This window comes from Schistocerca serialis, chromosome 4, assembly GCF_023864345.2.
Source record: "Schistocerca serialis cubense isolate TAMUIC-IGC-003099 chromosome 4, iqSchSeri2.2, whole genome shotgun sequence".
Classification (NCBI taxonomy): Eukaryota; Metazoa; Arthropoda; class Insecta; order Orthoptera; family Acrididae; genus Schistocerca; species Schistocerca serialis.
Window position 1 is genome coordinate 625,466,380 of NC_064641.1, and position 18,274 is coordinate 625,484,653.

At 37.1% G+C, this 18,274-nt stretch overlaps 1 protein-coding gene across 2 annotated transcripts in view; it reads left to right on the forward strand.

Annotated features, from left to right (window-relative positions):
• Window positions 1-15,223, forward strand: part of LOC126475438 (uncharacterized) — a 111,800-nt gene extending 96,577 nt beyond the window's left edge. For both annotated transcript variants that reach the window (XM_050103291.1, XM_050103290.1), the window contains exon 7: window positions 14,017-15,223. In XM_050103291.1, coding sequence (XP_049959248.1) covers window positions 14,017-14,205 — 189 coding nt within the window. In that variant the 3' untranslated portion in view covers window positions 14,206-15,223. The remainder of the gene's footprint in view (window positions 1-14,016) is intronic.
• The last annotated feature ends 3,051 nt before the right edge of the window (window positions 15,224-18,274 follow it).

Sequence of the window (18,274 nt, forward strand, 5' to 3'; positions counted from 1 at the left end):
ATACCACCGTTTGTAATATATATCAGCTAAAGGTATGTGCTTTGAGCTGTGATAACAAAAGCTTCTTATATGTTAATGGCACTAGAATTCTTTTGGAGCCTCTCTGGAATAGTGCTATCTCAAAATTTATCCATTAGAATTTTGTGAAAAAAAATTGTTATATTGTTTCCAACAATACCTTTTGAGGTAATTAGGGCACTTCTGTAACACCTTGTTGTAATTTATTATTGCCACCTCACACCTTGTTGTAATTTATTATTGCCACTTCAGTAGCATATCTTAAATTCCTCGTATATATTAGTTTGTAGTATCCTTTGTAATACACTACACCATTTGTTTCACTTCTTATCACTTTATACCACTTCCATAAAATATTTAATTGATGTGATGGAAATCAAAAGCTCAGTTCAGTTGCCACATTGGAATACTTTGCGATTTGTCCGTATTATTTTATAGCAATTTAAAGTGTGATTGCTATACATCACACTGAATGTAAACTTTATCTGAATCATTGTACCTTTGCTTACAGTTACTACCTTCATTTCTAACGAACACTAATTACCCAGTACAACATTGTGTGTTCTCTCAGATTTTGATTCTAGTTCTTTGATCCACTTTTTACTTAGGATATAACCATATTGAATCGTTCCTGTGCAATACCGTAAAAGAAATTTGGAACAGTTGTGTGAGAAGTTGTTAGATGGCAACAGACAAGTACCTCATGAATTAGAAATGATGCCTCTATTAGAAAATCATGTTTGATGTCCTTTTTACACCTGTTACTAAGGGCTTTTTTGTGGATGGGCAGTGCTTTGGTGTTTTTTAATAGTATGTGTGACAGTTATTCTTTGTTAAAATAAACCTTTTTTACAGATTCAAACTGTAACTGCTTTTTATTTAAGGATTAAAAAACAACAGATTATTGGCTAAGGCCACCCAGTTCACCAGTATTACACAAAAATGGAACTTACTTGAAGGAAAGAAAACTACATGTGTCTCTAGTATGTCACAAAAGTTCACTTCAAGAGACAGATACAGAACACCAAAATTATAAGTTCCTTCAGCACTAATTTGTTGTAATATTCTCTTCCTTTTAGTCTTTTAGTCAATGGCATCATGAGGCAGTTGATTATAAAACTGTATTTACATAACAAACGAGATCACAGATGAGATTAAAGTATGTGTTGCTGGGGCTAAAATAATCGTATCAGTTAACCCTTCTACTCATGTGCATCTTCTGAACATATCAGCAGCAGAAGAAGCATGAAAGAATTAAAATAAATCTTTGAGGACTCCAGACTTATCCAAAGAATAGGATAGGTGGAAACACTCTTGACAAGTATATTACAGAACTGTTCATCTGCTCTTCAAGCAAATAAAATAGACTGCAATAACCCACACTACATTCCCAGAGGTTCGAGATGTTATAACCACAACAAATATGGAGACATAGCTAAGATTTGTCACAGTAAGAAGAAGTAGAAAGTCTGCCATCAATGAAACAAGGTATAAGACAGAGTCAACAAAGCTATACACTGAGCCTGGTATACAGATTCTGGGGCATCGGCACATATGTAGAATCACTTGTGTGATTTTATACCCACTGAGTCAGTATTCAGTTTGCAAGTACTCATGACTAACAACAAATACTTACATGTTGTATGCGTATTGAAGCGTTGGTGGGCAGAGAGCACACAAATATTAGGTGATGGTTGTGCACTACACATCTCAATTGAGTACAAATCTACTTTCCACAAGCAAAGCAGCGGAACGGTCATTTTTGATGATAGAAGCTGTCACATTTGTGATGCTGAGAAGAAACTGGTGGACACAGCATGATTAATCAACAAAACGCATAAACTGGATCGACTAAGTGATCACACTGCTGAAGCAAAGTGTACGTTCTTGTCTAATGACACACAGCTATGAGATAGATTGTTGTGCTACCTACGCTTGGATGCCACTGATGAATTATGAAAAGCTGTGGCTAATGGCATCAGATATAAAGAAGCGGTTTACACTCCATGCGTTACTTGCCTAGAACCTCCAAGCAAATCAGACTTCCATTCCCGCATCCCACTTTTAAAACAAAAATAGTTTTGGAATTAGTACATTCAGATTTGTGCAACAAACTATACCAACCAGAGAGCAAAATATTTCATAGCTCTGACTGACTGACTTTTTGAGAAAAATTCTTTTATGCACTGTCAGCAGTAACTATGAAGTGCCTGAGATTACTCGCAGTTTTAGGAGGATTGTAGGGAATCACACATGTGAAGAATTTTGTATCTTATGAACTACTAATGGAAAGGAATATATAAATGAGAGACTAACAAAATTCTTATACAACAAAGGAGCTAAACATCAAACAAAACCTCACACTCCCGAACAAAATGGTATAACAGAGAGATGCATTAGAACAATCTTGGAAAAGGTAAAATATATGTAGGATGATGTAAAATTATGTATGAAATTTTGGGGAGAAGCAGTCTCCATTGCAGTTTATTGTATTACATTTGCATCATCAGCAAAAACTTTGAACATGATGCCATAATCTGACATCCAACATCCGAGATTATTCAGCAGTAAAGCTTTTGTCCAAACACTAAAAGCCATTAGGCACAAATAGGAAAAAAAATGTGTTGATTGCATGCTCGATGGATACTGCAAAGACAGTAAGTGTATTGTTTGTTCCACCTATTTAACAAAGATTTATAAAAACCAAAAGTTCCCTTTAAAGGAGAAACAATTCAAAAGCATATAAACAAGCTAGGAACATCTAATCATTCATTGGGACCAAACAAAATATTTGTTCTGTTAGCAGATAAGGAGAAGAATCAAACCGGGTTGAAAGAAGTTTCATCAGGATCAGAAAACACTGTAGCACAAGATGACTCAAAGGATGCCAGGTTGTATAATAGTATTTCAGTAGAACTGGGCTCAGTCAGAATAAAAGAAGATTTCAGACCATATCCACAAGTACTCTTCCCAAATCCAGGACCAAAGAAGATGGACAGTTATGTGTCCTATCCCACTAATGATTCACAAGAAGCAAAACCATCAACTTTGGAAGAGGTGTTGCAATCTAAAGATCGACAGAAATGGTTTCATGCAATTCAAGAAGAATTAAAGTTACATGCAGAAAAAAAGACTGTTTATGCCATTTGGATCTTTAAGACAAAAAGAGACTTACAAGGGCAAATGCTTCACCCTTTTAGCTCGTAAGAAATGTGCACAAGTGAAAGGTTTAGAATCTGAAGAGACATATTGGACTGGTGACATGATGCAATTCACTCATTTAATTATTTATTCTAGCTGTTAAATGTTACTTGGACATTGATCATTGTGATGTAAGTGCAGTTCTTTTGCAAGGAAACCTGAAAGAAGAAATTTATATTATAATTCCCATGTTTGGCAATGTGAGAAAAACAGTAAAAGATGTTGTTGTTGTTGTGTTCTTCAGTCCTGAGACTGGTTTGATGCAGCTCTCCATGCTACCCTATCCTGTGCAAGCTTCTTCATCTCCCAGTACTTACTGCAATCTACATCCTTCTGAATCTGCTTAGTGTATTCATCTCTTGGTCTCCCTCTACGATTTTTACTCCCCACACTGCCCTCCAATGCTAAATTTGTGATCCCTTGATGCCTCAGAACATGTCCTACTAACCGGTCCCTTCTTTTTGTCGAGTTGTGCCACAAACTCCTCTTCTCCCCAATTCTATTCAATACTTCATCATTAGTTATGTGATCTACCCATCTAATCTTCAGCATTCTTCTGTAGCACCACATTTCGAAAGCTTGTATTCTCTTCTTGTCCAAACTATTTATCGTCCATGTTTCACTTCCATACATGGCTACACTCCATACAAGTTCGTCTTCTTCAGAAACGCTTTCCTTGCCATTGCCAGTCTACATATTATATCTTCTCTACTTCAACCATCATCAGTTGTTTTGCTCCCCAAATAGCAAAACTCCTTTACCACTTTAAGTGACTCATTTCCTAATTTAATTCCCTCACCATCACCCGACTTAATTCGACTACATTCCGTTATACTCGTTTTGCTTTTGTTGATGTTCATCTTATATCCTCCTTTCAAGACAATGTCCATTCCGTTCAACTGCTCTTCCAAGTCCTTTGCTGTCTCTGACAGAATTACAATGTCATCGGCGAGCCTCAAAGTTTTTATTTCTTCTCCCTGGATTTTAATACCTACTCCAAATTTTTCTTTTGTTTCCTTCATTGCTTGCTCAATATAAAGATTGAATAACATCGGGGAGAGGCTACAACCCTGTCTCACTCCCTTCCCAACCACTACTTCCCTTTCATGCCCCTCGACTCTTATGACTGCCATCTGGTTTCTGTACAAATTGTAAATAGCTTTTCGCTCCCTGTATTTTACCCCTGCTACCTTTAGAAATAGAAAGAGAGTATTCCAGTCAACATTGTCAAAAGCTTTCTCTAAGTCTACAAATGCTACAAATGTAGGTTTGCCTTTCTTTAATCATTCTTTTAAGATAAGTCATAAGGTCAGTATTGCCTCACGTGTTCCAATATTTCTACAGAATCCAAACTGATCTTCCTCGAGGTCGGCTTCTACAAGTTTTTCCATTCGTCTGTAAAGAATTCGTGTTAGTATTTTGCAGCTGTGACTTACTAAGCTGATAGTTCGGTAATTTTCACATCTGTCAACACCTGCTTTCTTTGGAATTGGAATTATTGTATTCTTCTTGAAGTCTGAGGGTATTTTGCCTGTCTCATACATCTTGCTCACCAGATGGTAGAGTTTTGTCAGGACTGGCTCTCCCAAGGCCGTCATTAGTTCTAATGGAATGTTGTCTACTCCTGGAGCCTTGTTTCGACTCAGGTCAGTAAAAGAGAAAAGCATGAAAAGACTTTAAAAAGCAGTCTGTGGATGTAAACAGAAAAGTTACTGTTGGAATGTAAAACTGGATAAAGCTCTACTCAGTGTAAATTTCAGTAGGTCACCAGCTGACCCCTGCATTTACCACTAAAATCAAGGAAGAGACATATTGATCATAGCAATTTATGTTGATGATATACTGACCTTTTGTAACAACCTGCAACAAAAAATTGCTTTTAAAGAGAAACTAAACAAACAATTCAAACAATAGTACATTGGAGCCATGTCCAGTTGCCTGTGGATCTGATTAAGAAAAGATCGCAAGTGTGGACTGTAGTAGATGAAGCTCACATTATATAAATCAGATTATAGAAAAATATAATATGCAAGGCTGGCATCTTGCATCCACACTGCTAAATCATAACATCCAGTATTACTGCAGAGGGGGAGGGGGAGGAGGGGCTGCCATAAAGATTTATCTCAGGAAGGGAAGTCATACGTAGCCTAATGTAGGCAGTATTAGCTCTTTCATGTGTAATTGGAGTGGTGAGTCAGTTTAATAATAACCCAGGAATATCTTACTGGCAAGCTGTGAAAACAGTCCTACAATATTTAGAGGGAACTAAAAATGTCGATGTACAATCTTCAAAGATGTGGATCAAGACATCACACGATTCATTGATCCTGACTGGGCTAGGGACGCAGAAGATAGGAAATAAAGCACCGAATTCTTGTTTGTGGCACAAGGTGCAGCAGTATTGTGGAACAGCAAAAATACCAACAGTAACATTCTAGGTGACTGATGCAGATTACTTGGCATTAACTTCTGTCTGCCAGGAAGCACTTTGCCTACAATAGCTATGAAGAGAAATATCCCATTTGTTAAAAGTGGGCCTAATTAAACTGTTGTGTGACAACAAAGTTGCAGTTGACTTGTCAAAGATAATTGGATTCAAAGGCCACACTAAACATTTGATTGGAGCAAATTTCAACAAATGGAACACTAATAGAATGTAATGACAAAGCTGTTGTGAAGAACTAGTCGTCATAAAGTAACACAAGAATTTGGACTAAGAGGGTGAGATACTGAGAGGTTTTGCTCCTTGTGGGGATGTTGGAAATTATGAATTCCATGCTTGTACTAGAAAATCATCTTGGCACCATTGCTACAGCTCTTGCTATGGACATCGTTTGTTGCTGTAATTTTATGTCATGTAATACTTCAATGTTACATTCATTCTGTGCAGAAAAAACCTTTTTTTAGTTTGAAACAGTAACGACTTTTTATTTGAAGATAAAAAATAACACACCTGTATACGCTTGATCAGAAACCAGACTTCAGTTATAAAAGTCGAAGGATATGAAAAAGGGGCAGTCGTTGAAAAGGGAGTGAAATAGTATAGTAGCCTACCCCCCATGTTATTCAGCTTATACACTGCATAATCAGTAAAAGAATACTAAGATAAATTTAGGAAAGGAATTGAAGTTCATGGAGAAGAAATAAAAAAATTTAAGGATTTCCAGTGGCATTGCAATTATGTCAGATATGATAAACGGCTTGAAGATCAGTGAAACAGAGTGGAAAATGTTTTGAGAAAGATGTTATAAGATGAACAACAATAAAAGTAAACCAATAGTAATGGAATGTATTTTAATTAAATCTGGCAAACTGGAGGGAACTAAATTAGATTAGCAAATGAGATACTAAATGTAGCAACTCTGCTTTGCTGTTTGGACAGAAAAAATGACTGATGATGGCCAAAGTAGAGAAGATACGGGGTGTTCAAAAAGTCTCTCCGCAGTGCCGTATGACTGTTAGCTGCGCGTGCTGTATGCTGCAGTAAATATACCGAAATGAAGCTCAATGAAATAAAAGTTATTAATTTATTGAATATTCATTTTTACTTACAAATTTTAAAATTAAATGTTGAAAGTGTCCCCCCTGTTGTTGAATACACAATTAAATTTGTCTAATCATGTTTCCAAACACAAGCTGTAACATTTATTCTGTAACAGAAGCAGTGAAAGTGGATATTGCAGTTTCCAATTAATTGATGGATTTTGGGTGGTTTTTATAGACCGTTGCTTTTGCTACACCCCAGAAGAAAAAGTCAGGTGGTGTTAGGTCAGGCAATCGTGGAGGCCAAAGTCACTGTGAAATTATGCGATCACCAAAAACATCAGCAAGCAGTGACATTGAAACGCGAGCTGTATGCGCGTTTGCACCATCTTGTTGAAAACAACTGTTCAGTATTTCTTTTAACACAAGTTCTCCTATGAATGGGTACAGAACATCACTGCAGTATCGTTGTGTGTTTATTGTTTTGTTGAAAAACCCAGGCAGGCGAACAATCATACGGCACGCACGGCTAACAATCATACAGCACTGCGGAGAGACTTTTTGAATACCCTGTATAAAATACCCATCAAAAATGGCACAAAAAGTGTTTTTGAAAAATAGAAATTTGTTAACATTTAAATAGGGAATTTCTTTTGAAGCTGTTTGTGTAGATTATAGCCTTTTGTAGAAATGAAATCTGAAAAGTAAGCAGTACAGACAAGAGGAGAATAGGAGTTCCTGATATGTTGTGTTACAGAAGGACGGTGAGGATTAGATGAGTAGTACAAAATATTTGGGATATCTTGATTTAGAAGAAGGATTGATTGATGGGGCTCATTCTGAGACATCAAGGAATATTCAGTTTGGTGATGGAGTGAAGTGTGGGTTGTGAAAATTGACTAAGGCATGACTGGAGTTAATAGGTTCAAATGGATCTTGGTTAGAGTAGGTACGGAGAGATGAAGAGACTTGTACAGAATAGACAAGTCTGAAAAGCTACATAGAACTATACTAGTATTTGGACTGAAGATCATAATTACAACAAGAAGTTGCATACCACTCAACTAATCGATATGTTTTCAACTTTTCTCAAAAAGTAGCTGTACTTGCTCATCAGGTGGTACAACATTTTGATAGCCAGTGGTTCCATTGCTGTGAAGTGCATTCAGTTTGCTTTTGTATGGAAATATTTTTGTGATTAATTATTATGGTGATAATGCCTCCTGACAGGCAAGCATCAGTGCATATTCCATGATTCAGTTGATAAAAGTGCTTCTGGGTGTCACATAGTGCAGTTCTATGCCTTTTAAATAAAGTCTTTGTTGTGGATTTACAGTTTTCAACACCGCCTTCCTATTCCAGATCACAGTAGACTCTTCATCCTGTTTAGCATACGAATATAGTCAGTCTGGTTTTGTAACTATGCTTTTGTGAATATGCATCATGTCATCTTCCATTTTAGGGCTCATTTCATGGGTAAGGACTTCGTCCTAATGCTCATAGGTATTGATATTTAACAACAATACTTCTTGTTATTCTTATTCAGTATCTGATTCTTGATATTGACATCCATCCATCTGCAAGAATATTCATTATAGTCTTGTGTTGGACAAATACTTTAATTAAGCAGGCCATTGTACCTTTTCTGTCTTCCAATGGGGATGTAATGTATATAGTGAAATTAGTGCTTCGTAGCTCTTTGGTGATTATTCTACAGCAATTGCTCTTTATGTTTAAAAATGAGAATCAGGTGCCAGGTGGTACTCACATTTTTAATCTCTAGCCAATTCAACTAAGACAAAAAAAGATAGGAGGAAAAATCCATGTTGTTGCAAATTTTTGTATGGTGGTAGGAGGGAGTGGTGCAAACAACATACTAAAAATCTTGACTTATGGACACATGGGGATGGGCGAGCATTTAAAGGCCATTGATGTTCAAAATTACAGACCAATATTCTTAATATCAATTTACTGCAGAATTCCTGAACTTATTAGCAGTTTGAATATAACAAATTTCCGACTGAAAAGTTTCTGTCCACAAATCATTAGTTTTAGAAAGCATCGCTCAGTCAAAACTCAGCTTCCCGTTTTCTCCTATGATACTACCTCACCTGTCATTCAATAACATCTTTGCCTCTGTACTTCCACCTCGACTGACATCTCTGCCCAAACTCTTTGCCTTTACATATGTGTGCTTGTGTCTGAATATGTGCAGATGGATATGTGTGTGTGTGTGTGTGTGTGTGTGTGTGTGTGTGTGCGCGCGTGCGCGCGCGCGCGCGCGATTGTATACATGTCCCTTTTTCCCCCCAAGGTAAGTCTTTCTGCTCCCGGGATTGTAATGACTCCTTACCCTCTCCCTTAAAACCCACATCCTTTCGTCTTTCCCTCTCCTTCCTTCTTTCCTGATGAAGCAACCGTGGGTTGCGAAAGCTTGAAATTTGTGTGTGTGTGTGTGTGTGTGTGTGTGTGTGTGTGTGTGTGTGTTTGTTATTGTCTCTATCAACGTACCAACGCTTTCGTTTGGTAAGTTACAGAATCTTTGTGTATATATACACACAAATGGTATTTATATTAACATGTGCCCAGTACTTTGCAACCTCCTACGTGCTTGGAGTGGCTTGCAGGAGATCAACCTTCGTGCAGGATGTAGGGCACAAAAGGCACTGGAGCATGTGGCTTGTGGTCTGTTCTTGTCCACAATCACAGGATGCATCTTCTGTTATGAAGCCCCACCTCCTCAGATTGTCTCTGGATCGTCCTGATTGTAATCTGTTTAAAGATTTCCACACCAGCCAGCTCTCGTTGTGTCCAGGTGGTAGTTCTTCGGCTTCTGGCATCTGCATGTGAGGCATTGACTTCTTCCATAACTCTAGCCTTGCCTTCTCTGATGAAATGGCGAGCTTCTCAGGTGTTCTCAGGAAGCTCTTTCGCGATCTCAGCCGTGGTGGATTATATCCATGCAGTGGATGGGCACTGTCCTGTTCCACTTTCAGTCTCTCTCTGTTGGTAGCCACTGTTCTGCGTACCCATGGTGGCGCTGTTCCAGCCAGGCAGTAGAGCTTATCAGTTGGGGTAGGTCTTAAGCAACCTGTGATCAACCTGCAGGTTTCGTTGAGAGCAATGTCTACTTGTCTGGCATGAAATGACCTGTGCCAGACTGGAGAAGCATATTCAGCAGTAGAAAAGCATAGTGACATTGCAGAACAAACAAACTCCTTATCCCTGGATTTACGAAAAGGTTTGACTCGATGCCCCACTGCAAACTGATAATGAAGTTATGAACATGTGGAATAGGGTCCCAGATATGTGAGTGGCTCCAAAGACTACATAAGTAATAGGGCCCAGTACGTTATCCTCAATGATGAGTGTTCATCAGAGACAAAGATATTGTTGGACATGCCCTATGGAAGTGTGATAGGATAGCTATTATCCTCCCTATACATAAATGATGTGAAAGACAGAGTGAGCAGCAATCTGCGGTTGTTTGCTGATAATGGTGGGTTGTTTGTGAAGATGTCATCATTGAGTGATGTTAGCCAGGTACAAGGTGATTTGACAAAATTTCTAAGTGGTTTTATGAGTGCCAGCTAGCTGTAAATGTAAAAAAAAATATAAGTTAATGCAAATGAGTAGAAAAAACAATCCCAAAATGTTCACACACATTAGTAGTGTGCTGCATCACAAAGTCATGTCAATTAAATATCTGAGTGTAATGTTGCAAAGCAATATGAAATTGTACGAGCATGTAAGGATTGTAGTGGGGAAGGAGACTGGCTGACTTTGATTTATTGGGAGAATTTTAGGAAAGTGTGGTTCATCTGTAAAGGAGACCACGTATAGAACACTAGTGCAACCCATTCTTGAGTACTGCTAGAGTGTTTAGGATTCCCACCAAGTCAGATTAAAGGAAAGCATCAAAGCATTTCAGATATGGGATGGCAGATTTGTTACCAGTAGGCTCGATGAGCATGCAAGTATTACAGAGGTACTTCAGGGACTCAAATCGAATCCTTGGACGGAGGGTAACATCCTTTTCGAGGAACGCTGTTGAGTAAATTGAGAGATTTGATGTTTTGCAGACTCTAGAACAATCCTACTACTACCAGTGTACATTTTGCATAAAGACCATGAACATAAGATATGAGGAATTAGGGGTCATACGGATGAACAGTCATATTTCCCTTGCCAATTTGCAAGAAGAGCAGGAAGAGAAATGAGTTGTAGCGTTGAAAGGAACCATGCACCACATGGCGGGTTGCTGAGTATGTATGTAGGTGCAGATGCATTGTGGAAGGGAGTTCACAGGATGGTGGTCATGCACTTCCCTCCTTTGTTGGCCTGCAAACTGAATAGCGAACAGGTGAATTCAAACTATCTCTACCCCTCTACATCACTAGAAGCAATTATAGCGTGTTTCAGGTCAGTTGCGAAATGACAGCTTGTTGCTCTTTATTGTTGACAGTGTACTGTGAGGCTATGTATCATGTTGTAGGCACTTAGTGATGAATTAATTAATGACCAGAAAGTTACTGCATTTCTCTCACAGTTAATTGTGTTACTGGTAGCCTATGCAAATCTCTTTCATTCAGAAACCACTTGGACTTGTAGAGTGGAACTCACAGAGTGAACCACTTAGCACACATCCACAGTGTATCTTGCAAGGTGGGTGTGAATGTGGCTGATGGACTGGGCTTGATCATGTTCAGTTCCAAAACAGTAATGTGCTGTAATCCATCGCTTGACTTATATTGAAATATCTGAAGTTGGGTAACACCTAAGTGACCTAAATCTGTTGGGGAAGAGCCTGAGCTGATGCAAGGATGGAGCATCTATTTATAGTGGAGGCAATGAAATAAACATTGTCAAATAAATATTGACAACATGTTGCACTTGGGCTAAACTCTTCAGTATGGTAGATGTATTACAGCTGCAGGAGTTAAGTTTAATAACGTAACAACTCACTTAAACAGAAAATATCTCCAGTGTATGAATCCAACCCCAGTGAAGTTATTTTGTCTACGTATATAAGAGAAGTAGACGAGAAATGCTGCAGAGGTATAGTCTGCCTGTAAATTGAAAATTGAGCAGCAGCCGTGGGAGAGGATGCCTTTCCTGGAAGAAAGCTACAGCTGCTGTATGGGATCACTAAGAATAAATTTTCCCTCTAGCAGTGTAGAAAAGTCTTCACTGATTGACACAGATTCTTTCCACATGTGTTCTTTGCATTAATATTATTAATAATTCTTACCTGTATTCCATGTAGTGTTAACACACCTTGTGGAAAATGAACATTGCACAGCGTGTGGCCAGTTATCATAAGGTGCACTGCAGAAGGGTTAGTGCAAATTTGTTAAACACCCTGTAGGCACTTGCTGTGACATAGTGAGGTAGAGGGAGGTGGGACTCGCCTGCTTCTCTTCAGTTTGTAGACCTATAAAGGAGGGAAATGCATAACCACAATTCAGCAATGTACCTACCCTCATGCTTCTTCCCTCCATCCGCACTCCACCCCCTCCCCATCACCCCCTCCCACCCACTTCCTTCCCACCACCCTCTCCACCCCCATTGAACCCAAAGAACACCGTTTATCCCTAAATATGGCACTACTGCACTCTGATGTGAAACACACATTTAATATTTGTTATAAACAATTTGATTGAACAGTAAACATTAATTTTATACGATCAAAACACTATGTTTAGTAATTTGTGGTTTCTCCATCCCCTGCAACATGAAAACTATTAGTCCCAGAGAAAAAAATTTCTAGGGAAATTAATGTAGCTTAATGTAACACTGGGAAACATTTTTGACAGAGGCTGCGGTTATTGAGTTACTCAAAAAACATAAAAAAGTAACTTTTAAATGCCCCCATTCTTTGGCCACACGTTACCGGTCGGGATTTTTGCTATATTGTTCATGGCACTTCCTTCTCCCATCGTGTAAAAATTTACAACTACAGAAAGTTTTTCCTCAGATTTTCCTTCCATTGACTGGACTATTTGTTATCCAGTGATTAATAGCTCGTTTATACTAGGTAACTCTCACTACACCTATATGTATAGCATGTATTGTATGTCACAAATTAGTTCTATTTTGAAACATTACCAATTATATTGTAGGTGAGTAATCCCATGTTTATCCAAATATAAATATTCCATTGATAAGAGATACCATGGAAATAGTATTTCTTCAGTCTTTTGTGAATATGACAGCTACGATGGGGTAAAATGGAATGACATTTTCTGTTAATCTTTGTTAGAAATGCACAGCGGTGTTCAAAGGGTACCTATTAATTTAATGGTCTACTTTATTACAACAAAAGAAATAGCAGGATTGAAAATAAAGTGTGGCAAGGCAAACATTGACCTGTAGCCAATTGATGTCTAGCACACAGAAACAGATAGCAGCACAGAGACATTACTAGTTTTTGAGCCACTGCTCTTTCATTTGTTTAAGTACATCGTTTCAGATGCATACAACCACACAGACATCTATCATGCAAGTGAACATCCTGATGTAATAATTACGCAATGAGATTTAATTGTTAAACAATGAAGACAGACACCCTTTGTGATTGCTACTAACAATGTTTATGAAGTTACTCTAATTCTCACCTTGATATGCTACAGAACTGATTATTATTTCATTACTTTTATTTTCACAGTTCGCAGTATGTCACAAAGTATAGACATTTTATGGCTTCTCGCATATAGACAGCAGGCACTACCTTGATTACTAAACACATAACTTGCAAAGGAAAATTTAAGTGTAACCTACCATTCTGTTCACAATGAGAACATTACACAGAGTAAGAGCTTGGAAATAATGAAGATAGGGAAGGAAATATGTAGTGGTCGCGTTTAAGGAACCCTAGCATTTGCCATAAATGATTTAAGGCAGCTACAGAAAACCTAAATGCAGATGTCCAAGCAAGTGTTTCCCCTTTACAAGGCCAGTGTGCTAACCACTGTCAGCTCATCTGCCGATTGTTTAGAGGAAGGGAACTAGCTTTTGATTATTATCAGTTGGCCAAGAGGTCATTGTCTGCTGCACTTCAACATCACTATGAACTCGAAGTTATATAAGACCAATTAAAAAAGGCATGACGTAACATTGGATATCAGTTTTGTGTCCATTGCGTTAATATGACGTGTATAAATCTACAAAACATTAGACAAACTTGTGTCAGAAAAAACATAATTTATATCTTCACATATGTCAGTTGTCCACAAAAATTCTACTACTACTGTTTTAATTTTCATTGTAGATGTCATTATATTGTTGTTAATATATTTTTCTGTTTTATCATAGGCAATGGAAGCAACAAAGGCACTTTTACGCCATGGCCTTCGAACTAAGTTAGAGGCTTCACTTGAGTCAGAAATACACTTACTGGTGCAGCATTGGTGCACAACTGAATGTCAGAATAATATTCGTAATTTTCTGGAAGCTTATGAAGAAATCAGCTTGCAGAGACAACGCATTGATCCTGACCTCTAGCCTTGGGTTTGTCCCATTAGTGCTGTCTGGTCAGAGTCCTCCAGAGGGCAACAGGGAAATTCCTGTTTTGAACACTAATAATTATTTATTGTTGTAAGTGTGTGCTTTATTTTTATAGGCAGTTTGTTATGGTTTGAAATGGTGGAATACCTGATCATCATGATGCATGGTAATGACTTTGTTAGGTCTTTGTGACATTTGTGATATTATTGATAGATAATACATCACTTTCGTTCTGTTCTAAAGTTTTGTGAGTACAGGTGTACTGTGTGGTTATACAGATGCCTTCATAGATGACAACAGTTAAAAAGATGGTTTAAGTGCTGAAGGCATTCTTATCAACAGAACTTTCATGCTGGGGCCAAGATTGTAATGCAGATTTGTCTTTCTATATGATTTCTGATTGTTACAGTTGAAGCTGAAGAAGTTGAGTGTTTTGTAATGTGTAAAAGTGTAGTTGTTGATGATCTCTCAGAAATCTTTATTTTCGTAAGATCAGTTGATACGTTGGTGAATAATTGTTAAGCCATTTCAATGTCACCTTTGTGCTCAGGAGAATTCGGTGTTGATCCAGTTTACGAAGAAAAGCTAAATAGTTCGTGTGGAGACAGTGATAGATTGTAATTACTGCTTTCTTGCATTGTATAGAATTGATAATTTCATCTCTTTGTACTTTTGTACAACTTTACAAAGTTGAAAACAAATATTCATTGTTGTGGATGTTCACAAAATAATAATTTTGTTACAGATGCATACCATTTAAGTTTACACTTAAGTAGTAATCATATATGCACTTATTATCAGATGTTGACCTGTGTATACTTCCTTGCACACAGTACTCCTGTTCATCCTCCTCCTTTTTTATCTACTTATTTTCGTTTAAAGGTTGTCACTGTGCACTTTAAGAAATTAAAATTAAATTTTCAAAAGTGCCAGAATATCACCTTCCTCTCCACTAACTACATGCGTGCTCACACACACACACACACACACACACACACACACACACACACACACAGAATTGCTATTGCTTTGAAATTTTATTGAATGAACATTCAAGAAAGCATTATATTACAATGAATGTCGTGACAGTACTTCATCATTTACTCTGCTGTTGCACAGATGAGTAATGTAAATTTGCAGTGGTAGAATATGTTTAAACTAAAAAAAAGAATTTGTAAAATGTGAGCCTTATTAAAAACTGTAATCTTTTAATGATGAACATTATGGAAAAAACGAAGTGTGGTGATATTTTCACATTATACAAGTACATGTTATTTTTTTCAGTTTATGAAAGTGATATGTAACTCTATATAACTGACATGTTGTTTGCAATTTGAAAATTCTAATTCAAAAACCAGATCATTTTTGCACATATAATGTAAATAGAATTGGTTTTAGAAGTCTCAGAAAACATTCCAAAAAGTCCATGTAAATTTAACTGTCACCAAACACTTTTAACACCAGATTATGTGTACCTGTACATTTATAAAAGAAATGATGTACTACATCAGATAAATATAAGTTATAATTTTCAAGTGTTTTAAACCATGTGGAGCACTTCATTTCATTTATAACTGTGATGCATGATGACAAAGCTGTATTTTGTCCTTGATTTTGCTGTATTAGTATGACGATTGCACTTTTATCAGTACATGGTAGTGTTGCGTGAGAGTTCATTATGAATAATTTCAATATTGTACAGTGTGCAAATCAGTAACAGCAGTTACAAACCTTGCTGTGCAGTATGACAAAAACCTACAAACAGAAATCTGCTTCTGTCAAGTTTTAGTTACCACACAAGAGAATTTTGTGTCCTAAATCAACAAGAGCAGAAAGCTACAAACTGAATGAAAATAGATGAATTATTGAGGATATTTACAGTACATAATATTAATCAGGTTGACAATGACACAAATAGTGGATGCATTAGCTATGTTTGGTCTTCATTTGGTCATTACATTCCAGTGTTTGCATTCCTTTTCTTTCCTTATGTTCACTGTTATCAGGGTTTTCAATTATTTATCCTTTTCTTTCCACTTTGTAACATTTATTTAATATCATTAGTTACATGTTTTTTTGTCTTGAAATTCAGGAAGATGTTTGTAAAATTTATGGTTATTTGTTACAGAGCACCTTTTAAATGTACAGGGCTTTCATCTATTTTGTTCAGTTCTGTATCGATTCTGTGTATTATTTCTCATGTTATTATAGCGAAACTACTTTCTGTTGTTGAGAGACTGCACATTGTTAGTCATGGTAATGATATATGTTAAGTGTGTCTTATGTCATTCTGATATTTCAATGATACAAAGTATTAACAGCAGCGAAGTGGTATATATTTAAAAACTAGGATTTCAGCAGTATTCGCAACCACATGGGTGTTTGCAACTTCATGGACACTTATTTGTGATTATAGACTGTTTTTGTGCTAGTCTCAGAGGGTAATATTCAGTAAATCTGCACATGCACCATGTAAATATTATTATTCATGATATTAGTGATTACTAATGCCAAATTGATTTCTACGACCAATCTTTTGCATTAGATCATTTCGCATGGACATATTTTTAAATTTTGTTATGTATGTATTTGTCACCAAACACATAGATAATAAAAAAATTGTTGTTCACAAACCTCTCATATTAATATTTTGTGCAAAAATCCTTGCACCCGCCTAAAATAATAATTGAAGCACTAAACTATGTTACTGAATTCAAAACCTTTAGTTCAACACCAAAGTGAAGTACTGAGTTGTCACGAGAAAGATTTTTGCCATGTGATTGCCAAGATAATCCTTTAACCAAGCATTGCTACAATTCTAGTTGGGTGCTAACTGATTGATGCAATGATTTCCTATCCTGAGACAATCCCTTCATCTCAAAGTAGCAATTTCATTCAGTGTCCTCAACTATGTGTTATATATACTCCAGTTTCTGTCATACATATGATATTTGCTCTCTGCATCTCCCTACAATAAGATGGGAGTTATTCCTTGTTTTTGTAGCACTTTCTTTTCATTCTAGTTAATGTTTTCCACATATTGCTTTGCTTGCTAACTCTGGAAGATCATCCTCATTTCTTATCTTATTAGTACACTTAATTATCAGCATCTTTTTGTAATGCTACATCTCGAATGCTTCAGTTCTCTTCTTTTCCACTTTTCCTACCGTTCATGATATAAATTACAGTGCTGTATTTTGGACATATGTTCTAAGAAATTTCTTTTTCAAATAAAACCTATGTTTCATACTAATAGATTTTTCTTGACGAGCAATGCTTCTTTGCCTGAGGTTGAGGTTGTCTGCTTCTTACCAGGTGTAGAAGTATGAAACTGTAATTTGGTTGCATAATTACATGTCTGTTGTTTGAAACTGATACACAATATTTTGTTCATAATAATCTACATTGCTATTTATACATTTCTCCCACCTCTCTGGCAGCCTATGAATGCCAAACCAAAACAAACAGTTTCTCTTTTAAAGTGAACCAGTCAGCGAGCCAGCTTCATACATTTTCAAACAAATTGAAGCGTTTTTCAGTGAGAGCATGTCCCAGGGATGCAAATAGATGATGATCGAATGGAGCCAAGTCTGGAGAATAAGCCACATGCCCTAGCGTATCCCAGCTGAGTGCCTCAATCATTTCCATGACCCATTTTGCTGTGTGTGATGGGACGTTATCATGGAGCAATATGACTTTGTGTTGCCTTTTCCAGATTCAGTTGTTTTTCACGTAATGCTCGATTTAAATTGATCATTTGCTGCTGGTAGTGATCAGTGTTAACAGTTTCACCTGGTTTTAGCAACTAATAATAGATGACACCTTTCTGATCCTACCAAATAGGGAGCATTGTCTTCTTTCCAAAGTCATTTGGTCTTGCAGTGGATGTCAATGGTTTGCCTGGATTCACCCATGATTTTTGACGCTTAAGATTCTCAAAATATATCCATTTTTCATCACCTGTTACTATATGATGAAGAAACGACTTTTGTATCTGGCTAGCAGCATTTCACAAGTGGTCTTTTAACTTGCTTGCTGTCCTTCATTCAGTTCATGTGGAACTCAT